Here is a 20,604-nt window from a genome sequence, read left to right on the forward strand (position 1 = left end):
GGCAGGGGCAAGAGTGAGGGACAGCAGAGGCCACCCGGAAGGGAAGGGGCTACGGTCCCGTGGCGGTTCCGAAAGCAGGAGAGCAGGGAGGTCAGGGTGACATCGGGAGGGCTGAGGCGGGAAGGGGGTCGAGGGAGGGCGAGAGTGCCGGGCAGGCCCCACTGTGGGCCTGGGGGGGCCCGAGAGGAGGCAGGCGTCACCGGTGAAGGTGAAGACATCCAGCGCCATGCGGCCCCGCCTCCATCCGGCCGTCCACTCGAGCTGGGTGGCTGGGTAGGCCCGCTCGGACCCAGGGACCCCCTGAGTCTGCTCTAGGGCTCCCAGCAGCTTGTGCTGGCACAGTGCTGCCATGCCCCTGGGGGCATGGTCGGACACAAATCTGCGGGTACAGCACAGGGCTGCCGTGGGTATGCGGCGGCCTGCTGAGCACACCCGCGGGGCCCCCGGCTGCCGGGCCCCTTACTTGAGCAGCGGCTTCTGCAGGGTGGACGCCGGGGGGAAGGCGCTGAGCAGGACGGCCAGGAGGGCCCAGCCGCGCTGGCTCTGCTGCTCGTCTGGGTTGTGCCAGAGCTGGGCCACGAGCTGGCTCAAGAGCTCGTTGCGCAGCCCCGGCCGGCACTGCCCCTGCCGCACCAGGTACCGGCCCATGGTCTGCTCCTGCCAGGGCTCCAGGGAGCCGTCCCCCAGGAACCGCAGCAGCTGCGGACACAGAGCGAGGGGAGGCAGGACGTGCGGGCCAGCACCCCTTGCACGGGCCCGCCCGGCCCCTCCCCGGTGTGTCACGCACCACCTTGTTGATATCCAGGGCATGCTGAGGGTCCTCGCCACCCAGCCGGGTCAGGGGTTTGGTCAGCAGCTGCCCAGGTCTGGGCAGGGATGGCTCCTGCAAGGAAGGAGGGCGACGCGGCGCCTGAGCAGGGGCTGGTGCGTGCTGACCTGCCAGACACAGCCCCGGGGGAGCCCCAAGGGAGCGCGCACCCTGCGAGAGGAAGAGGGGCCGGTGAGGAAAACCATCTTAAAAATACATCTCGGGGGGGCTTCCCTGGTGACGCAGCGGTTAAGAATCCGCCTGCCGGTGTAGGAGACACGGGTTCGAGCCCTGGTCCGGAAGATCCCACGTGCCACGGAGCAACTAAGCCCATGCGTCACAACTACTGAGCCTGTGCTCTAGAGCCTACTACCTGTGTGCCACAACTACTGAAGCCCGTGCGCCTAGAGCCCGCGCTCCGCAACAAGAGAAGCCACCATAATGAGAAGCCCGCGCACCGCAACAAAGAGTAGCCCCCGTTCGCCGCAACTAAAGAAAGCCACGTTGCAGCAACAGAGACCCAATGCAGCCATAAATAAATAAATTTTTTTAAAAAAGAAAGAAAAATACATCTTGGGACTTCCCTGGTGGTCCAGCGGTTAAAAGTCCACGCTCCCAATGCAGGGGGCCCGGGTTTGATCCCTGGTCAGGGAACTAGATCCCGCATGCGTGCCGCAACTAAAAAAGGTCCCGCATGCCGCAACTAAAGATCCTGCACGGGCAGCGAAGATCCCGTGTGCCACAGCTAAGAGCCGGCACAGCCAAATAAATAAATAAATATTTTTTAAAAAAACTCTCAATCACTCCTTCTGATTAGAAAACTAAAGCTCATGCATGCAGAAAACTCAGAAAACATGGAAAAGGATGAAGAATAAAAACCACCATTAACATTCCACCGCCAGATAGAACCACAGTTAACGTTTTCGCTTCTTTCTAGTCTTACTTTCTACGAGTAGGTACGCACGTCACGCCCCCACCCTCCCTGTTAACAAAATGGGGATCATACTCTACGTGCAGTTTTGAATCCTGCTTTTGTTGCCAGCGCTGTAGCCTGGACACATTGCCTTGTCATTCAACATGCTTTAACGACATGGCTTCAATGGCAGGGCGGTGCCGCAGGCGGAACAAAGGTGTGGCACTGCAGGTAAGTAACCAGCTACACGTTTAAGTTCAACGGATTTTCCGAGCAACGCAGTTGCATCCGCAGCCCCGCAACAGGAGAGGGAGGAGGGGACTGGAGACAGAAGGACAGACACAGCTTCCGCCTGACGGGGGCTAACGTCTGGGGAGACGTGGGCATCAGCCGTGCACAGCTGAGGCCTGGGGGCCCACCTGAAAGCCGATGGAGATGAAGCTGGAGAAGGGGAATTGGTCGATGTCGGGTGGGAGGGTCAGGCTGGGCCGTGCGGGAACTTCCGGGGGCATGGCCTCGGTGATGCTCTCGGCCAGGGTGTGCTGACGGCCTGGGATGACATAGGCGGCAGCCCAGAAACGCCCAGGTAAGGTGCCTGGCTCTGGCGCCACCTCCACCTCTCAGCATCAGCCCCCAGCTCCAGTGCAGAGGGAGCCGGGCAGTGAGCTGGGGGGACCCAGAGCATCAGAGGGAGGGACCACAGGGACTGAGGCCCCGCCCATCGGGACTCACCTTCCACTGTCTTCAGCATGACAGCCAGCTCAGCTGGGATCTCCAAGCGCCCCAGCTCCTAGCAGGGAGGAGCAATTGACCAGGAACTAAGGGAAGGGGCATAGGTACCCAGGGGCCCTCCTCACCCCCAGGGCTGTAAGCTTCCCCCCTCCAAAGACCAAGGCTTCTAGTCTCAGACACTCAAACAAATAAAGCCCTCAGAGGGAAACCAAGGGCACCCCAGGCCTCTTCTTGGGAGCACAATGGATGGGCCCGAGGGACAGGACCCATCTCGGCACCCCTGGGACCCCACGCTCCCCCTCAAGCCAGGCCAGGTTCACCAGGCTCACAAACCAGCAGACACCCTCCAGCTTCCAGGCCACCTACCATGCTTGGCCCCTTCTTGGAGGCCCCGACGCTGTGCCAGCTGCACCAATGCCCAAGCTGTTGGGGGAGATGCAGGAGGAGATGATGACCCCCCCGCCGTGAGGTGTCACCAGGAGCTCCCTGGAGGCCCCTCCCTCGCTCAGCAGTTCAGCTGCCCCCTCTTCCTCCCAGGAGGACCCCACACCAGTGGAGGAAGAGGTGCAGACCCAGGGGGCCAGCTGTCTGCCTCCAGAGCCCTCACTAGCCTTAGCGCTGTGGCTGTCTCTGCCCGTCTGCCAAGGCACCAGGAAGAGGAGGGAAGAAGGGAAGGAATGGTCCCAGGGGACAAAGTCCAGCCAGGGAGGGGCCAGAGAGGGGGGGCAGTATGTGGGCATTGACCTTTGAGCTGCTTTATGGCCCTCAGATTGGAGTCACTGGGCAAGAGGGGAACAGTCCAAGGGAGGCCTAGAGGGAATGGGAGGCACCCCCAGCCAGCGGGGGAGAGTCAGGCCCTGGCAGTGGGCAGACATCGAGGAAGGCGACAAGCTCCTGGACACCGCAGGCTACCCTGGCCAGGCAGAGGGGGACGGAAGGAGCTCCACCAGCAATGGTCTCCGAGGCCTCGGTCCTTGTGCGGCTGCACTTGGGGGGTGGACGCTGTAAGGACTCGGCCAGCGTGGCCGGCAAGGCTTCCTGGCTTCTCCCCTGAGCTTCCCGCGGCAGGACCCATCCACGCGCTCACCGGCCCTCTCCGCTGTCTCCAGAGCCGGTGCCGGCCCGCCGGCTGGACGGTGCTCAGCTGCCCCAGAGCTGCCCGCCGCCGGAGGTACCACTTCCTGGAGGCCAGGAAGGGGGTTGGTGAGGAGTCCAGACTCACACCCGCTACCTGAATCCTTCAAGGCAAGACATGAATGTAAAATCGGACCCCGGTGAAGCCCCCGGCTGCCTACGGGAAGCAACAGGGAAAGGACATGACACTTTGAAAGACCAGCAGGTAAACTGAGATGCTGTTGTGCCCAAGGGATCAAGATCTGGGACTCTGGAGCCGACCACCCGGGCTCGTTCCCCTACTGTTTAGTCACTGCGGTCTTGGATAAGTTACTTTACCTCTCTGGGTTTTTTGGGGGGGTTTGTTGTTGTTTTTTGTTTTTTTGCGGTACGCGGGCCTCTCACTGCTGTGACCTCTCCCGTTGCGGAGCACAGGCTCCGGACGCGCAGGCTCAGCGGCCACGGCTCACGGGCCCAGCCGCTCCGCGGCACGTGGGATCCTCCCGGACCGGGGCGCGAACCCGCGTCCCCCGCATCGGCAGGCGGACTCTCAACCACTGCGACACCAGGGAAGCCCTCTCTGGGTTTTTTTTTACTTTTGTTTTTCAGCCACGCCGCATGGCATGTGGAATCTGAGTTCCCCGACCAGGGATCCAACCCGGCCCTGGCAGTGAAAGCCCTGAGTCCTAACCACTAGACCGCCAGGGAAGTCCCTACTTTACCTCTCTGTGTTTTATTTTCATCATCTCTAAAATGAGAACTATTGTAATGTCTGCCCCACAATAAGATGAAATGAATTAAAAGGTGTGTTTGGAATAGTCTGGTATATTATTTAAGCAGAACTTCTAAAAAATGAAAATATAACGTTCGCTGGAAGTCTAATAGGAGATCCCAGAAGAGACAATATCTTTGAGAATTTTCCAGATGTAAGAAAGACCAGACTCCTCAATGAAAGAGCTCTGAGCATGATATTTAAAAATAAATCTATATATACTACTAGACATAACATAGATAAACAACAAGGATCTACTGCATAGCACAGGGAACTATATTTAATATCTTGTAATTACCTATAATGGAAAAGAATCTGAAAAAGAATAAATATATATGTATGTATGTATGTTTTTGTAACTGAATCATTTTGCTGTACACCTGAAACGTTGTAATTCACTATACTTCAATAAAAAAATAAATAAATCTACAGCTTTTGTGAAAAGACACTATCCAGAGAATGAAAAGAGGGCTTCCCTGGTGGCGCAGTGGTTGGGAATCCACCTGCCAATGCAGGGGACATGGGTTCGAGCCCTGGTCCGGGAAGATCCCAAATGCCGCAGAACAACTAAGCCCGTGTACCACAACTACTGAGCCTGCGCTCTAGAGCCCACGAGCCACAACTACTGAGCCCACGTGCCAAAACCACTGAAGCCCGCACGCCTAGAGCCCGTGCTCCACAACACAACAAGCCACCACAATGAGAAGCCCGCGCACCACAACGAAGAGTAGCCCCCACTTGCCGCAACTAGAGAAAGCCCATGTGCAGCAACGAAGACCCAATGCATCCAAAAATGAATAATAAATCAAATAAATAAAAAATTTAAAAAATTTTAATTTAAGAGAATGAAAAGACAACCCACGTTAAGGGAGACTACTTGCAAATCACATATTTGATAAAGGTTTAATATCCAGAACATATAAAGAACTCCCACAACTCAATGAGAAAAAAAACAACCCAATTAAAAAGCAGGCAGAGGGAGACTTCCTTGGTGGCACAGTGGTTAAGAATCCACCTGCCAACGCAGGGGACAAGGGTTCGAGCCCTGGTCCGGGAAGATCCCACATGCTGCAGAGCAACTAAGCCTGTGCGTCACAACTACTGAGCCTGCGCTCTAGAGCCCACAGGCCATAACTACTGAGACCGTGTGCCACAACTACTGAGCCCGTGTGCCACAACTACTGAAGCCCACGCACCTAGAGCCCGTGCTCTGCAACGAGAAGCCACCGCAATGAGAAGCCCGCGCACCGCAACGAAGAGCAGCCCCCGCTCGCTGCAACTAGAGAAAGCCTGCGCGCAGCAACAAAGACCCAACGCAGCCAAAAATAAATAAATAAATTCCAAAAGAAAAAAAAAAGCAGGCAGAGGACTTGAATAGACATTTCTCCAAAGAGATACACAAATGGCCAAGAAGTACATGAAAAGAGGCTCAACATCATTAGTCATTAAAGAAATGCAAACCAAAACCACGATGAAATACCACCTCACACCCACTAGGATGGCTATAATTTAAAAAACAGAAAATAACAAGTATTGGTAAGGATGCAGAGAAATTGGAACCTTCACACATTGCTGGTAGGAATATAAAATGGTGTAGCCACTGCGGAAAACAGTTTGGCAATTCCTCACAAAGGTAAAGACAGAATTACCATATAACTCAGGATTTTCATTTCCAGATAAAGACCCAAAAGAACCGAAAGCAGAAACTTGAACAGTTACTTGTACACTTGTGTTCATAGCAGCCTTATTCACAATAAGCCAAAAGGTAGAAACAACCCGCATGCCCACTAACAGATAAGTGGATAAACAAAATGTGGTCTATCCACACAATGGAACAATTTCCAGCCATAAAAAAGACATTTTATGACAGAGACAAACCCTGAAAACATTATGCTTAGTGCAGTAAGCCAGATGTAAAAGGAATTTGTATGAGTCAACGTAGACGGCATATCTAGAACAGGCAAATTCACAGAAATGGAAAGTATACTGGAGGTTACGAGGGGCTGGAGGGAAGGGAGACTGAGGCATCATTGCTGAATGGGTCTGGAGTTCCTGCTGTGATGAAAACGTTTTGGAGACATATAGCGGTGACGGGTGCCCCCTTCCCCGAGGCTTCCCTGGTGTCCACGACACTGCCTTCATTTTGTTCTCAGTCCTTAAACAATCCCCTTTGAGGCAACTGGCAGCTGGTTTACTGTCTGCATCTGACTCCCCAGCTAGCCTGGAAGGCACCATCTCTGTGCCTGTGTGAAGATGCTAGCACCTTCCTCCCTGCGTTGCCAGCATCTGGCCCAGGGTAGATGGAGAAGATGGTCAACCAACAGCTGTTGGATGGATGAGTGAAGACAGGCAGTGAAGGGTGAGTGGGGCTGGAGCTAGTGAGGTGAGAAGGAAGAGGGGAGCGTCGTAGGACCACGAAGCCCAAAGAGCCTGGAGTGTAAAAGTCCGGCCTACATCGAGGTTGGAGAGGTAGGCAGGGCCTCACGCAACCTGATTCACGCTTTTAAAAGAGTGTTCTTGCTGCAGAGTGAAGAACAGACTAGAAAAAAGAACGGTCGAGGAGTCAAGACCGCAGGTTTGACTGGCCTAACAGATAATGAGCTCCTCGTGGCTGGGGGTATTCAAGCAGAGACGGCACGGTGGGGATGCCAGCAAGGAGAGTCCAGCGCTGATGGGAAGCAGGCAGACTAGCCTTGAGGCCCTACGCCTCCCCGACCCGGCCCCACCACCGTGAGGAGGCCTACAGTGTCGCCCCAGTCTGCACACCTGGCCTGGAGCCCACGCACGCGAATCCGTGGTAGGAGGCGAAGGCGCCGACAGGAGAGGCTGGTGCAGAGGCCTCGGTGCAGGCTGAGCAGGGCCTGGGCGCGCTGCCGGGCCCGGTGCTGCTCCAGCTGCTGCCAGCCCGGCTCCCGCAGCAGCACCTGGGGGCAGAGGTTGGGGCTGGGGGCAGGCCAGGTGGCTGGGGACCACCCTGCCCTTCTCCCGAGGCCTCAGCCTCCTCCCTTCTGCCAGACAACTGATTCTACTGGGGTGCCCGGGACGCCTGGCCCATTCCACCTCCCCACCACCCAGAAGGACCACCAAATCATGAGTTGGTCCCAGAAGGCTCCTCCCACCTTCCAGCCATACCTGCTGCTTCCCTGCTCATACACACCACCCACCTGGGTGGCTCCCAGGTGACAGAGGGGCGACTCAGCCCCGAACACCTGGTTCAGGATGGCGCCACATCTTTCCCGGTCAGAGAGCTCTTCCTGTCCCTCTGTGCCCAGGGCCCGGAACCTGCCCCAAGGACGGAGAACCTTGGGGAGGTCGGAACCAGCACAGCGGGCGCCTCCCTCCACACTCATTTGACCCCCGAACCCCTCGGGGTCTCTTCAGTCTGTAAGTCATTCAACAGTGATTTGGAAAGCACCTACTATGTGCCAGGCACCCAGGAGAGTTTTGCTGAGAGGAGGAGAGGCGGGTGAATGCACAGAGGCGTGGAGAGGTGTGCGGGTGAGAGCAGTGAAAGGAGATGCAGATGGAGGGAGAGAAGGAGAGACAGAGAGAACGGAAGGAGGGAGGGCTGGACGTCAGGCCCAGGGTCCCTGGGAAAGTGTGTCCATCCCCCGCTCCCGAAAAAGCCACAGGTCCGCCAGCCACTCCAGGGGGCCTTCCCAGTGAGCCCTGGCCCTGAGGTGTCTGCGCCCCGGGCTGCCCGCATCCTGGGCCCCTACCTGGCCAGGAAGGCCTGGAAGGGCACGCGAACGGGGAAGTTGGCGCTGCGGGTACGCACGGCCTCCAGGATGCCCGCCTGGCGCAGTTGCTCTGCCACGTGACCCACATCAAAGAGGCCCGGAAGCTGTGGCCACGGGGCAGAGCCGAGGAGAGCTGAATTGAGGGGCTCAGGGCAGTGGGGAAGGTGGGGCAGGGCCAAGGAGGGCTGAGGGGGGCGGGCTCTGGCGCCAGGTGCTGGGAGAGCTCACCTTTCCTGGGTTGGGGTTGAGGCACTGGATGACATAGACATGGCTCCTGGTGGGTGGAAGGGGCGGTCACTTGAGCACAGACTGGCCCCTCCATTCCAACTCCCTGGGGTTGAGTTGGGGGGGCCCTATTCTCACCTGCCCAGCCGGGCTAGGAGGTCCCCCAGGGAATGCTGGAAGCGAGAGACCAGCGTGGGTTTGCCTGGTCCTTCCCCAGACTCAGGCTCTGCTTCCTGGAACAGGCTACCCACCAGCTGTGGGGTGAGAGGGGGCCAAGCCAGCTCACCTGGGCCTGTCCAGCCCGCCCCTCACCCCGACCCCCAGGGAGCCAGGGTGGGTCAGCCAGAGGTTCAAGGTTCCAGGGGCCTGAAGGCCAGCTCCTTGGGCAAGGCTGTCTGGGTGGGGAGGACAGAATGGGGGGAGAGGGGGGCCAGCAGGGGCACCTGTAGCTGGCTCTGGGCAAGCATTTCCACCACAGCAGGGTCAAGATGATCCTGGTTCCTGTTTAAAAACCTGTGAACCTGCAAGAGATAATGTGGGGGCGGGGGAGGGGAAGCCAAGGAGAGAAGGCTGGGTGTGGAAGCCAGTCCTTTGCAAAATAACCCAGCCTCTCCTCTCTAAGTTATAAGGCTGCCTTTGACACAACACTGTAAATCAACTATACTTCAATAAAAAATAATGTTTTACAAAGGCTCCCCTTGAAGTCGGACTCATCTCACACCATGTATCAAAAGTAACTCAAAATGAATGGATCAAAGATCCAGATGTAAGACCTGAAACTATAAAACTCTTAGAAGAAAACAAAGGGAGAAAGCTTCATGACATTGGACTTGGCAATGATTTCCTGAACATGACACTAAAAGCACAGGCTACAAAGGAAAAATAGATAAACTGGATTTCAGTAAAACGAAAAACTTTTGTGTATCTAAATACAGTACTAAGAAGGTGAAAAGACAGCCCACAAAATGGGAGAAAATATCACATATAAGGGTTTAATATCCAGATTATGTAAAGAACTCCTAACAACTTAACAACAACAAAAAAATAAAACAACTCAATTCAGGACTTCTCTGGTGGCACAGTGGTTAAGGATCCACCTGCCAGGGCTTCCCTGGTGGCGCAGTGGTTGAGAATCCACCTGCCGACGCAGGGGACACAGGTTCGTGTCCCGGTCCAGGAGGATCCCACATGCCGCAGAGCGGCTAGGCCCGTGAGCCATGGCTGCTGAGCCTGTGCGTCCAGAGCCTGTGCTCCGCAACGGGAGAGGCCACAACAGTGAGAGGCCCGTGTACCACAAAAAAAAAAAAAAAAAAAAAAAAAAAAAAAAGGATCCGCCTGCCAATGCAGGGGGCACTGGTTTGATCCCTGGTCCAGGAAGATCCCACATGCCGCATAGCAACTAAGCCCATACACCACAGCTACTGAGCCCACATGCCACAACTACCGAAGCTCACGCGCCTAGAGCCCATGCTCCGCAACAAGAGAAGCCACCACAATGAGAAGACTGCGCACCACAACGAAAAGTAGCCCCCACTCGCCGCAACTAGAGAAAGCCCTCGTGCGGCAACAAATACCCAACACGGCCAAAAATAAATAAATAAATAAATAACCCCCAAACCAACTCAATTCAAAAATGGGCAAAGGACTTGAATAGATATTTCTCCAGAGAAGATACACAAATGGCCAAGAAGCACATGAAAAGATGCTTGACATCGTTAGTCATTAGAGAAATGCAAATCAAAACCACAATGAGATACCACTTCACACCCACTAGGATGACTATAATTTTCAAAAACGGAAAATAACAAGTATTTGCAAGGATGTAGAAAAACTGGAACCCCCCATACATTGCTGGTGGGACTAAAAAATGGTGCAATCACTGAGGAATAGTTTGGTGGCTCCTCAAAAAGGTAAACATAGAATTATCATATGACCCAGTAAACCTACTCCTAGGTAGATACCCAAAAGAATTGAAAGCAACGACTCAGTTACTTGTACACCCATGTTCACAGCAGCATTATTCACAATAGCCAAAAAGGTGGAAACAATTCATGTCCATCAGCAGATGAATGGATAAACAAAATGTGGTCTATACATACAACGGAACATTATTCAGCCATAAAAGGAAGGAAATTCTGACACATGCTACAACATGGATGAACCCTGGAAGCATTGTGCTTAATGCAATAGATCAGACACATAAGGATTGTGTGTATGTGTGTGTGTGTGTTATGATTCCACTTACAATTTATAGATACAGAAAGTAGATTAGATATTACCAGAGTCTGAGGAAGAGGGAATTGGAGCTTAGTGTTTAATGGGTAAGTTGTTTCCATTTGGGATAATGAAGAAGTACTGGAAATGGATAGCAGTGATGGTTACACAACATTGTAAGTGTACTTAAAGACACTGAAATGTACACTTAAAAATGGTTAGAATGGGAAATTTTATGTTGTGTATATTTTATCACATTTTTTTAAAGGCCGCCTTTGTCACATACCCAGTTCTCTGTTACACTTTTGGGTCTGTTTATTGGGTTTTCAATTCTGTCTCATTGATGGGTCTGCTCCTTATCAATACCATACTCGTTTAATTACTAGAGCTTTAAAATATGTTTTAATATCTGATAGAGCAAATCCCTCCATAATCATTTCCTTTTTATATCTTATTAGCTATTCTCATGCATTTATTTTCCATATAATACTTCAGAATAATTTTGTTAAAATTCACCTCTCCTTCTCTCATAAAAGCCCCATTGGGGTATTGTCTGGAATTACATGACTTTTCTAGATTAACTGGGAAAGAGTGAACAATATAGGGCTCCCCAATAGGAATGTGGTTTTTCCCTCCATTTTTAAGTCTTCTTTTGTGAACTTCAATACAATTTTATAGTCTTCTTTAGTCAATCTCCTTCTGTTTCTTGCCTTTTCCTTTGCGGTACGTGGGCCTCTCACTGTTGTGGCCTCTCCCGTTGCGTAGCACAGGCTCTGGACGCGCAGGCCCAGCGGCCATGGCTCACGGGCCCAGCTGCTCCGTGGCATGTGGGATCCTCCTGGACCGGGGCACGAACCCATGTCCCCTGCATCGGCAGGCGGACTCTCAACCACTGCGCCACCAGGGAAGCCCCACTTTTTCTTTCAGATGTGATTTTTTTTTTTTTTTTTGAGGTATAATTGACATTATACTCCTTGTGTTTCACATGTGGATAACTCCTGTGTAGTTTGTATGTTTTCTTCTACAACCAGAGCGTGTCACCTCCTCCAGGAAGCCTTACCTGACTTGCCCCACTTCAAACCAGTCACCTGGTCCTAGCCTTTAGGCCAGGCCCCCTCCCCTCAGCAGCTCTCCTCCTGGGTAAGTGTGCAGTAGTCATGAAACTCATAAAGGGGAGAGGAGAATCCCTTCAGTGAGCACCTAGTATCTGCCAGGCACCTGCCCCGCCATTTCCATGTAATTGCATTAATCCTCAGAACAATGCTATGGGATGGACTCCCATTCCCATTTCACAGATGAGGAAATGGAGGCTCAGAAGGAGAAGTAGACTGCCTGAGGTTATCAGAGCCAGGTCCCAGGCATACACTCTGCCCCTCTTGGTCTGGAGGGTCCCAAGGCCTTGACCCTCCCCCACCCAGAACTCAGTAAGTCATGCACTAGATGAGGCCAAGGTCCCAGGTGGGGACAGATGGCCAAGGCTTGGAAGGGGTCTCCCCACACCCACCCCTCTCACCCGTCACGTGACTACCCAGGGTCACGGTGCCCTCACTGATTCACCCTGATACCTGGTAGGTGACGGTCCCAGCGTAATGCCGCACGGTGAAGATGGGAAGGGGCCGCTGGGGCTTGGTGTAGCACGGGTGGTCACCGTGGTGGTAGTGGCACTTCTGCAGGAAGGTGTGGTCCGTGGCCTGGTAAGAGGAAGAGCGTCTCGGGCCTTTGCAGGTGCCATTCCCCTGCTGGGACTGTGCTTCCCCTCCCCTGCCCCCCAAAACCACAGGCACTGAACAGAAGGTGAGCTCTGGTTTTGGTCCCCAAACTTCTTTTTCAGGAAGAGTCACTCCATATCTGAGTCCTTATAAAGGGCACAGCTTCTGTCCCAGGGACTATTTTGAACAACTGGTTCCCATTTGAGGAAAAACACAGGAGCCTTGTATACCTCAGTCAATAAGATTTGGCGACTTCGGGGACCCTTGATGAAATCATTTAAAAGAAGTGGAGCTGGGGGAACTTTAAGGCAGATTTAGCAATCACTCCTAGGAGTCTGGTCTCACGGTTACATGTGTTTCCGAGCAAGTCTTCCAAAGATACTTTTAAAAAGCCATCCGGCAAGAGGTTATTTTATAGTGCTAAGGAATTTATAACAATAAATACTTGGGGAAACCCTCACAAGCCCCTCCGGGGGCCTGCACAGCCCCCACCACCCTGCCCCTCAGGCACAGCTGTCCCCCTTCTGTGGCGAGGACTCTTGGAGAAGTTGGGAATCTCACTCAGGATCGCCCAGAGACAGGATTTGAACCCAGTGTGGCCGCTGCCTTCCCAAGCTGTGCTGAGGGCCTGTGGGCAGGGTGCCAGGACCTCAGCACTTTATTGCTCCCCTGGGAGTTCCTGCTGGCTCTGGCCCGGCCACCAGGGCCCCCACTCCTTGTCCCCGACACTGGGGGCTCACCTGGGACAGCCATGTCTGGGCATCCAGGATACTCAGGAGGCTGTGGGGCTGGTCTACCAGGAGGTCCAGGCAGGACTCCTGCGGAGGCTGGGGGATGGGTACCCAGGGCAACAACTCCTGCCGACACACCTCCTGGGAACAGCCAGCATTTAGTTTACAGAGACCATCCATGTTCATGGGGGCACCTCGTGTGAGCCAGAGCAATAATGGCCCTCCCACTTTACAGATGAGTAAACTGAGGCTCAGAAGGACTGAGACGGCCCATGGCAAGGGGGCTTCGGGGCACAGCTCTCGGTGTAGTGCCTTCTCTTTACCAGGGATGGCCTCTGTTCTGGGAAACAGCTGGGCGTCCCCCTGCCACCTCCATGCCCAGCTCCCCATACCTCCTCCTGGGCCAGAAGCATCTGGCTGGAGAAGAGCTGCAGGCGCTCGCTGGCGAGATTGTTGCACAGCTGCTCCAAGCTGTTGACCCGCAGTGCCTGGGGGGCGCGTGGGCAGTGAGGTGGGCACCCACAAGAGGTGGGGGCACAGGGCAGCTGCTTGGGGGGCTGGCACACAGGCCTGGTGCCCTTCATCCCGCCCCCAACAGCTGCCGCCATTCTCCCCAGCACTAGGCGGGAGTGGTGCCCTAGGGCTGATGCTGCCTCCTCCATGGACAAGTCCAAAGATCCTGGCACAGCACGCAGGCCGCCTCAGCCCAGTCCCAGCCTAGATCATGCTCTCTCCCTCCAACAACCCACACCCCTGCCCTCTGCCTCAGCACCACCGTAAGCCTTCGGCCCTGTGATCATAGCCATCCTGTGGTCTAGAAGGCACCTCTTGCTACAGCCTAACTCGCTGGCTATCAGAATGCCACATCCTTGAAAGCAGAGCTCCAGGCTGCCGCTTCCAAGAAGCCTTCCAGCATCCCTCCTGTTGAAATTACAGGCTCCCTCCTCTGTGCCCCTCAGCACTTTTCTAGTAAGCCCAGCAGAGCCCCCGCTTCACGTAGCTTTGCACAGTTTTGACATGTTCTAAAATACACACGAGAGCACGTGTATGCGTACATGAGTGCGCGCGCACACACACACACACACATGCAACGGCCATCCCCCTCCTCAGAGAGCGGAGAGTCACCGAGGACACACTGGAGAGGAGGAGAGAGCAGGGGACAGGGAACAGTGCCCATCCAGGGCCTGAGGTGGGGGCCACCTCCTCCTGCTCTCGTCCCTCCTCCCTGCCTTGAGGAAACAGGATGTTCCGGAAAGGGGTGAAGAGCTTAGGAAAATCTCAGCGTGCTTTGGGGGATTCCCTCCCTTTCCTCTCCTCTGGGTACACAGGAGGCGAGGCTGACCCATCCGAGGGTCTTTCGTTGGCTTAAGCCTCCTGTGAGACTCCGCCAGGCCAAGCAGGCAGAACCTTCCAGAGCCGACGTCAGGCCTGGATGGGGCAGACGGCTGTACCTATGGAGTGCGCAGCTGTCTCGTGGACCACCTCATGGTCAGAGAGGCAAGCAGCGCACAAGCGGCCCCGCGAAGGGAAGCTGCCGGGGTCCCCAGAAATAACCAGGAGGAGGTGGGCACCCCGTCCTGGGCCCCGCCCCCAGGGGTGACCTCAAAGCCGTAGACGTCGACAACAGTGACAGTGACCACGCCGCCTCCCTCCCCGGGGGGTGCCAGCCGCACATTGGTCCGCCTCAGAAGCCACGTGAAGAGCCGCGAGTACAGGGCCTTGGCCAGGGCGTCCCTGTGGGCACGGTGAGTGAGCCTCGTGCAGCAGGGGCCAGGCCTGCTCACGGCTCTCTCCTGTCCCCAGGGCCACCTGGCATCGATGGCACTTTCCACGGGCAGGGATCTCGAGACCTGGCCATAGCGCGTCTCCTGAGGGCAGAGGATGGGCGTGTGGTGCGTCAGGCCCGAGGGCCCACTCGTGCTCCCCACGCCTTCGGGTGGACTGGTCAGGCCCCCGCCTCCCCAGGGCCCCCGAGCTTACCATGACCCTCCTGGTGATAGCCCCCTCCAGGCGCTCGGGCGACACCCGCAGCAACCGGGCTGCTGTGTGGATCTCAGCCCAGCTGGACACGGCAGCCACCTCCTGTGACTCCCTCTGGACAGGCGGGAGGGAGCAGGGAGAGCTCTGCTTGTGGACTGGCTGCTTCCCCTGGGACAGGGCCTTGCTTTGCCTGGCAAGGTGCCCTGTTACCCAAAGGTAGATCTGGGCAGGTAGGAGCTGGCCAGAGTCTGAGGGCCTGAGTGTGAATCCTGACTTGACCTCTCCACTACCTGGCGGCCCTGACAAGTCTCTTTCCTTCTCCCAGTCTCCACTGTCTTATCGTTAAAGGCAAAACAACAATTTTTATGTTATGGTGTTGTCAGGAGCCATGAATTAGAAAATATATGTAGGGAATTCCCTGGCGGTCCAGCGGTTAGGACTCTGCACGTTTACTGCCAAGGGCCCAGGTTCAATCCCTGATCAGGGAACTAAGATACCGCAAGCTGCGTGGTATGGCCAAAAAAAAAAGAAAGAAAGAAAATATATGTAGAGTGATCTACACAGTGCCAGGTACATAATAGCTGCTCAGTTAATGCCAAGTATCCTCCTTAGGGTGGCAGTTTAGTGGGACAGGATCGGTATAGATGCAGAAGACGCCGGTTTCAGTTTTCTCATCTGTACGATGGGAGTTCATCTGCTTTCTGGGGCAGTGCTGAGGCCCTGATGGTGGCCCGGGGCTTTACTGTCTCCTACGCACAAGTGTTTGGCATTGTTATTTCTGCCCTGATGAGGCAAGCAAGCCACCACCACTCCAGTGTCTCAGAGGGAGCTCACCTCTGAAGAGGAGAAGCAGATGTTGCCCAGCTGCAGGACAGAGGCCAGCACAGCCCAGACTGCAGTCAACTCCTCGGTGCACAAGCCCAGCACCTGCAGGGCCTTCACCAGCCCTGTGAAGTCCTGGGCATCCTCCTTGCCCTGGAGCCTGCAGGCCCGGCCCTGCAGAGCGCAGCAGGGGTCAGGGGTCAGGGGTGAGGAGTCGGGGCCTGGCCGCCCACAGCTTCCCTCTCCTCAGACCCTTCCCTGGGCAGGCCCCGTTGTCCGGCGCCGAGGGGGCCTTCCCCCACCTGGTTGAGGTAGTAGTAGGTCTCCGGCCCCTGTAGGGAGAGCCGCTCCCGTTCCGCGGGGTCCAGCCCCGCCAGCAGCTCATAAAAAACATGGAAGCTCCGCTCAGCCTGGGCCTCGGGGGAGAAGGACTGGCTTAGAGGGAGCAACGGCCTGGTCTTGTGCCCCAGGGGAGCAAGGACAAGTCCTGGGGAAGGCAGGCTTGGGGACTGAGGGACCACAGCCCCTCACCGTGGCCCCTCCCTCTTTCCCACTCTGGGAGCAGCGGGCCAGGTCATACCTGAAACACCACTCTCGACGTCTCAAGCAGATAATGTGACACAGAAGCTCCCAGGATGACCCCTCTGTGGACACAGGACACTGAGTGAGGGGGGCCCCCGCTCAGAATGGGACCCACCGTGAGCTGGACCCAAGGGCAGCAGTCTCAGGTTCCCAATGAGGGAAACTGATCATGGGTGGCCCTGCCCACCCGGACCCCCGACACTCACTGCTGCAGGCAGAGGCCTAAGACCCGGCCAAATCGGCTGGCATTGGCATTGAGGGCTGTCTTGGCATGGCCAAAGCTGCTGAGCATGGGAAGCACGTCGTCTAGCTGGATGGGGGAGGGGCACTCTAGTATCCCTGGGAGCAGCAGTGGTGCCCACTGCGCAGGATCCCAGCCGAGGACACTATGCACCTGGGAGCTCTGCTGGTCCACGGAGGGGTCAGTCACCCCAGCCCTCCCTGCCCCCGCAGTCGGCGATGCCTGGGGCTGCCCCCGAGGAGGAGCCAGAGGCCTGAAGACCACGCTTCTGGCCTAGAGGAGTAGGATGGTCCCTCTTGGATCCCTGGGAAGTGGCAAGCTGCCCCTCACCTGACATCCTCTGTCCCTTGTCTTCTCCTGCTCCAGGCTGCTTAGGAACTGCACAATCTTTTTGGAAGCTTCTGTCTTCCCAGAGCCGCTGTGCCCACTGCAGGAGGGAGAGGCTGGCAGGGTCTCCAGGAAGGGGCACATAGGAAAACCCCATTGGGCCCGAAAGTGGGGATATGCCCCCCTGGAAGTGATACCTGCCCTAAAGGAGACTCCCAAAAATGCAGAAACATAGACCTGGGGCATAGAGACCAAACAGGAAAAAGGCCCCAAGGTGCCTCGTTCAAGGGGCACAGTCTTAGGAAGTCCAGAGCTGTTGCCCAGCAGTGGACCAGACAGGCAGTTTCAAATGCAGACCTCACATCCCCCTCCTCCTGGCCTTCAGTGTGGCCTGAAGGTTCAGACCACTCACCCCAGGAGGATGCAGGTGCCCTGCCCAGTGCTCTGAGACAGGCTATAGGCTGCTGCCACGATGGCAAAGACGTGTCTGGGGGAGGAGGGTGGAAGCAGATGAGAAGGTTACCACAGATGGGCATCTGGGGCCTCCTGGGTGTAGGCAGGTGGTGCCTGCCCTGCCCTGGGCCTCAGTCAATGGGACATGCTGGGGCTTTGCCACCTGGGGGTGAGCAGAGGCCTGGTGGGGCAAATTCACGTACGGGGTGGTGTTAGGGGTCTTCCTAGGGTGGTAGCTGGCCAGGACCTCAGGTGAGAAGAGAGGCAGGGGCCGGCGGGGGTTCAGAGCGAGCAGCAGGGGCCCCCCAAAGGTCTGGGAGGAAAGTGGAAGCTCTCATCAGAACGTGGAGGGAGCAGGTGATGCAAATAGAGTGGAGCTCTGATGCCCCTGGCCCCTCCCCGCTCTGCAGGACCCCAGAGAGGGCTCAGCACCCAGCCCAGGGAGGAGAGAGATGGAGGGGGAAGCTCCAGGGGTGCCCGGAGGGCCCTCTGGTCCCTGGGGAAAGGGAATCCCAGCCCACCATCCCCTCTTGGGTCCCCCGTACATAGATTTGGCCCAGGTAAAACCTCTTCTTAAGGCACAGCAGCACGGAGCTGTCGCACACCGGCCTGTAGGGAAGCAGGGTGGAGAAGCAGGGAGTTGGGGGCAGGAGACCCTGGGTTGGCGCTGCCACTGGCTGCAGAGACACTTCCACCAAGTCATGCACCCTCTCCAAGCTGGTCCATAATACAGGGGTCCGGCTGCTAAGCAAGTTACCAGCGCCGTGGGCGCTACGAGCTGGACCAGGCTGCTGACCCAGAGGGAAGCTTTGCGCCAATTAGAGAAGGAAGGAGCACCTGATTCTCACCCCTCACCTGCCCCTTCCAGCCAGACGACCTTGTGTGGCAAAATCCCTGTTCTTCATAAAAGAACAGGGGTAGGATGGGATACGAGCAAATGTGACCCAGGCATGGCGGGTTTGGGACCGCGCCTGCTCACCGCAGCCGGGCCAGGTCCTCGGTGTCTTCCAGGCCTTCCCCGAGGCTCCCGCCCTCGGCGCCGGGAAAGGGCGGCCCCTCCAGGCCCGGCCCGAGGCCCAGCTCCAGGTCCTTCTCCAGCGCCTCCTGGGTCTCATCCCCCGGCTCCCATAGATCCCTCTGGAACCCGCAGGGGCTCAGGCTCCTCTCCCGCCGCAGGCGGGTCTCCAAGATGAGTCGGGGCAGCAGTGCTTCGGTGCCAAACCCAGGGTCCTCGCGGGGGTCCCCGCCCTGTGCCCAGTGCACCGGAGCCTCGGCTCCCATGGTCTCCGGCTCCGCTTCGCTGCTGGAGCCGCTCTCGAGTGGGGGCTCGTCGGGGGGCGTGGGGCCGAGAGAGCCGTGGCGGCGCCCGGCCACCCCTTCTCCACTCGCCCTGCGCCCCTCACTGTCCCCTGAAGCCCCGGCACAAGACCAAAAGTGCCCCTCCCCAGCGAGGGCGTCCGCGGACTCTTCCTCTGAGCTCTGGCTGCTCGAGGTCCTCCCTGCCCTGCGGATCCTGGGGAACATGACCGCAAACTTGGGATCTGGAGTCGGGTCCGCGTCCTCAGAACGGTCGTCGGCGGCTGGCCTTTCAGCAACCTGCGGGGAACTCGAGCCGCCACCAGGGGGAGCCCTCGGCCGCCCGCCCAGCCCAGCTATGTCCGCCAGGCTCAGCACTAGACCGCGCCTCCTCCCCGGCCCGCGGCCCCGCCCCTCGCCCGCCGCCCGTGCCTCGCCCGCCCGCGGCTGGAGCCGCAGCCACCGCAGGAGGCCCAGGCCCCGTGCCACCCGCAGGAGGCGGTCCTTGAGGCCGGAGCGGCAGGGACCCGCGGCCTGGGGAGCGGGCCCTGGCGGGGGCCTCGTGCGAAGCCTGCCGAGCGCCACCAGGGCGACCAGCGGCGCTGGGTCCCTGGACCCTCCTCCTCCAGCCCCCGCTTCGCTCACGCCCTCCTCCTCTTGCACCTTCCTCAGCCCCCCTCCGACCTGGGTACGCTGACCCCGGACGGTCGCGGCCTCGGCTTTTCCGGGCTCGGGGCCCCTCGGCTCAGCCTCGGTCTGCACCCCACTGTTTCTCGCGTCCCGGGCCGGCCTGAGGTCTCGAGAAGCCCGCGAGCTCCGGGGAGCGCACGCACGGCTGCCCTCGAGGGGATTGGAGGCCGCGGCTTTACTGGCCGGGTCAGCCTCTTCGGCCTCAGTGGACCCGCTTGTCGTTCCTGGGGCTGCCCGTAGGCTCCGTCCAGGCCCGGACCCCTGCAGACGCAAGTCTGTGTCAGGCTCGGAATCCTCGGTCTCTCCCTGGGGTCTCGCCCCCGACGATCCTTCCGGGCTCCGGGGCCCGGCGGGGGGCTTGTCACCGCCTCTGCCGTCGCTGCTCGGGCCGTCGCTGCTCGGGCGTTCTCTGGGCGCCTCCAGCGCTGACTCCGGACCGGTTTGGGTACTTCCCGAGCCCATGTCCGTTTGCTCCGCGTTGGGCCGCCGCTCTGCGGCCCCGCCGCTCTGGCTGCCGCTCTCCAGGGCCTCTCGGGCTTCGCTGTCCGGGCAGGAGCTGGCTCCGTCTCCATCCGACGTGTCCCCATTGAGGCTGCGGGTCTCTTGGCGGCCCCGCTGAACCGAGCGTCCCCACCCTTTTCCTCTTCTCCTGCGGCGGTCGCGGCCGCGTGTCCTTCCTCCTGCGAGGAGACTCTTCTCCTCCAGGCGCCCCCCACGGCCGTCCCCGGGCTTGTGGTTCTCCTTAGGCCCGCATCCCCGACGCCAAGCGCTGCCTCGTCTCCCCTCAGCCTCCGGTGGCGGCCCAGCCTCTGGCCGTCTGCAGTCGCCGTTCTCCTCTACGGTGGGCTTCCTGCGGCCACCGGGGGTCTCCTGGTCTCCCGCGGTGCAGGGCTCCAAGAGTGGTCTCGCCCCGTGGGCTTTACCGCGGCCCTGTCGGCGCTCCCGGCTGGGCGCAATGTCGGCGCTGGCCGACCCGGTTTCCTGCTCCCCGGAGGTCGGCCTCCCGGGTCCCTCCGGGCGCTGGGGCGTTTTGCCCTTGCTCCTGCCCATGGCTTGTTTCCCGGCGTCTCCCTCCTCTCCTTTTCCCTAGGAGCTGGCTGCCCGCAGGTGCCCTCGGTAGCACATCACACAGGTTGCGGCTACAAGCTCAATCTACCCGCCCCCGCGTCTCCCGCCTTATGCGTGAGCATCAATAATGCAGGTGGCTGCGGGTCCTGACCTCCTCGGCCAACAATAGAGTGGGGGCCGCCCAGGAA

The 20,604-nt window shown here is 57.8% G+C and overlaps 1 protein-coding gene across 1 annotated transcript in view; it reads right to left on the bottom strand.

Annotated features, from left to right (window-relative positions):
• MYO15B (myosin XVB) overlaps positions 1 to 20,398 on the bottom strand; it is a 32,770-nt gene extending 12,372 nt beyond the window's left edge. Inside the window, 28 exon segments of the mRNA XM_059049000.2 lie at positions 201 to 379; positions 464 to 699; positions 788 to 883; positions 2,141 to 2,271; positions 2,454 to 2,511; positions 2,820 to 2,876; positions 3,541 to 3,634; positions 7,105 to 7,262; positions 7,503 to 7,620; positions 8,058 to 8,182; positions 8,307 to 8,352; positions 8,442 to 8,557; positions 8,747 to 8,824; positions 12,083 to 12,208; positions 12,967 to 13,098; positions 13,350 to 13,445; positions 14,559 to 14,691; positions 14,767 to 14,825; positions 14,938 to 15,051; positions 15,772 to 15,933; positions 16,062 to 16,175; positions 16,340 to 16,403; positions 16,548 to 16,651; positions 16,913 to 17,035; positions 17,318 to 17,396; positions 17,566 to 17,675; positions 17,908 to 17,971; positions 18,342 to 20,398. Coding sequence (XP_058904983.1) covers positions 201 to 379; positions 464 to 699; positions 788 to 883; positions 2,141 to 2,271; positions 2,454 to 2,511; positions 2,820 to 2,876; positions 3,541 to 3,634; positions 7,105 to 7,262; positions 7,503 to 7,620; positions 8,058 to 8,182; positions 8,307 to 8,352; positions 8,442 to 8,557; positions 8,747 to 8,824; positions 12,083 to 12,208; positions 12,967 to 13,098; positions 13,350 to 13,445; positions 14,559 to 14,691; positions 14,767 to 14,825; positions 14,938 to 15,051; positions 15,772 to 15,933; positions 16,062 to 16,175; positions 16,340 to 16,403; positions 16,548 to 16,651; positions 16,913 to 17,035; positions 17,318 to 17,396; positions 17,566 to 17,675; positions 17,908 to 17,971; positions 18,342 to 20,398 — 5,029 coding nt within the window.
• Between the last annotated feature and the right edge of the window lie 206 nt (positions 20,399 to 20,604).

The sequence above is a fragment of the Kogia breviceps genome, chromosome 19 (assembly GCF_026419965.1).
Source record: "Kogia breviceps isolate mKogBre1 chromosome 19, mKogBre1 haplotype 1, whole genome shotgun sequence".
Taxonomy (NCBI): domain Eukaryota; kingdom Metazoa; phylum Chordata; class Mammalia; order Artiodactyla; family Physeteridae; genus Kogia; species Kogia breviceps.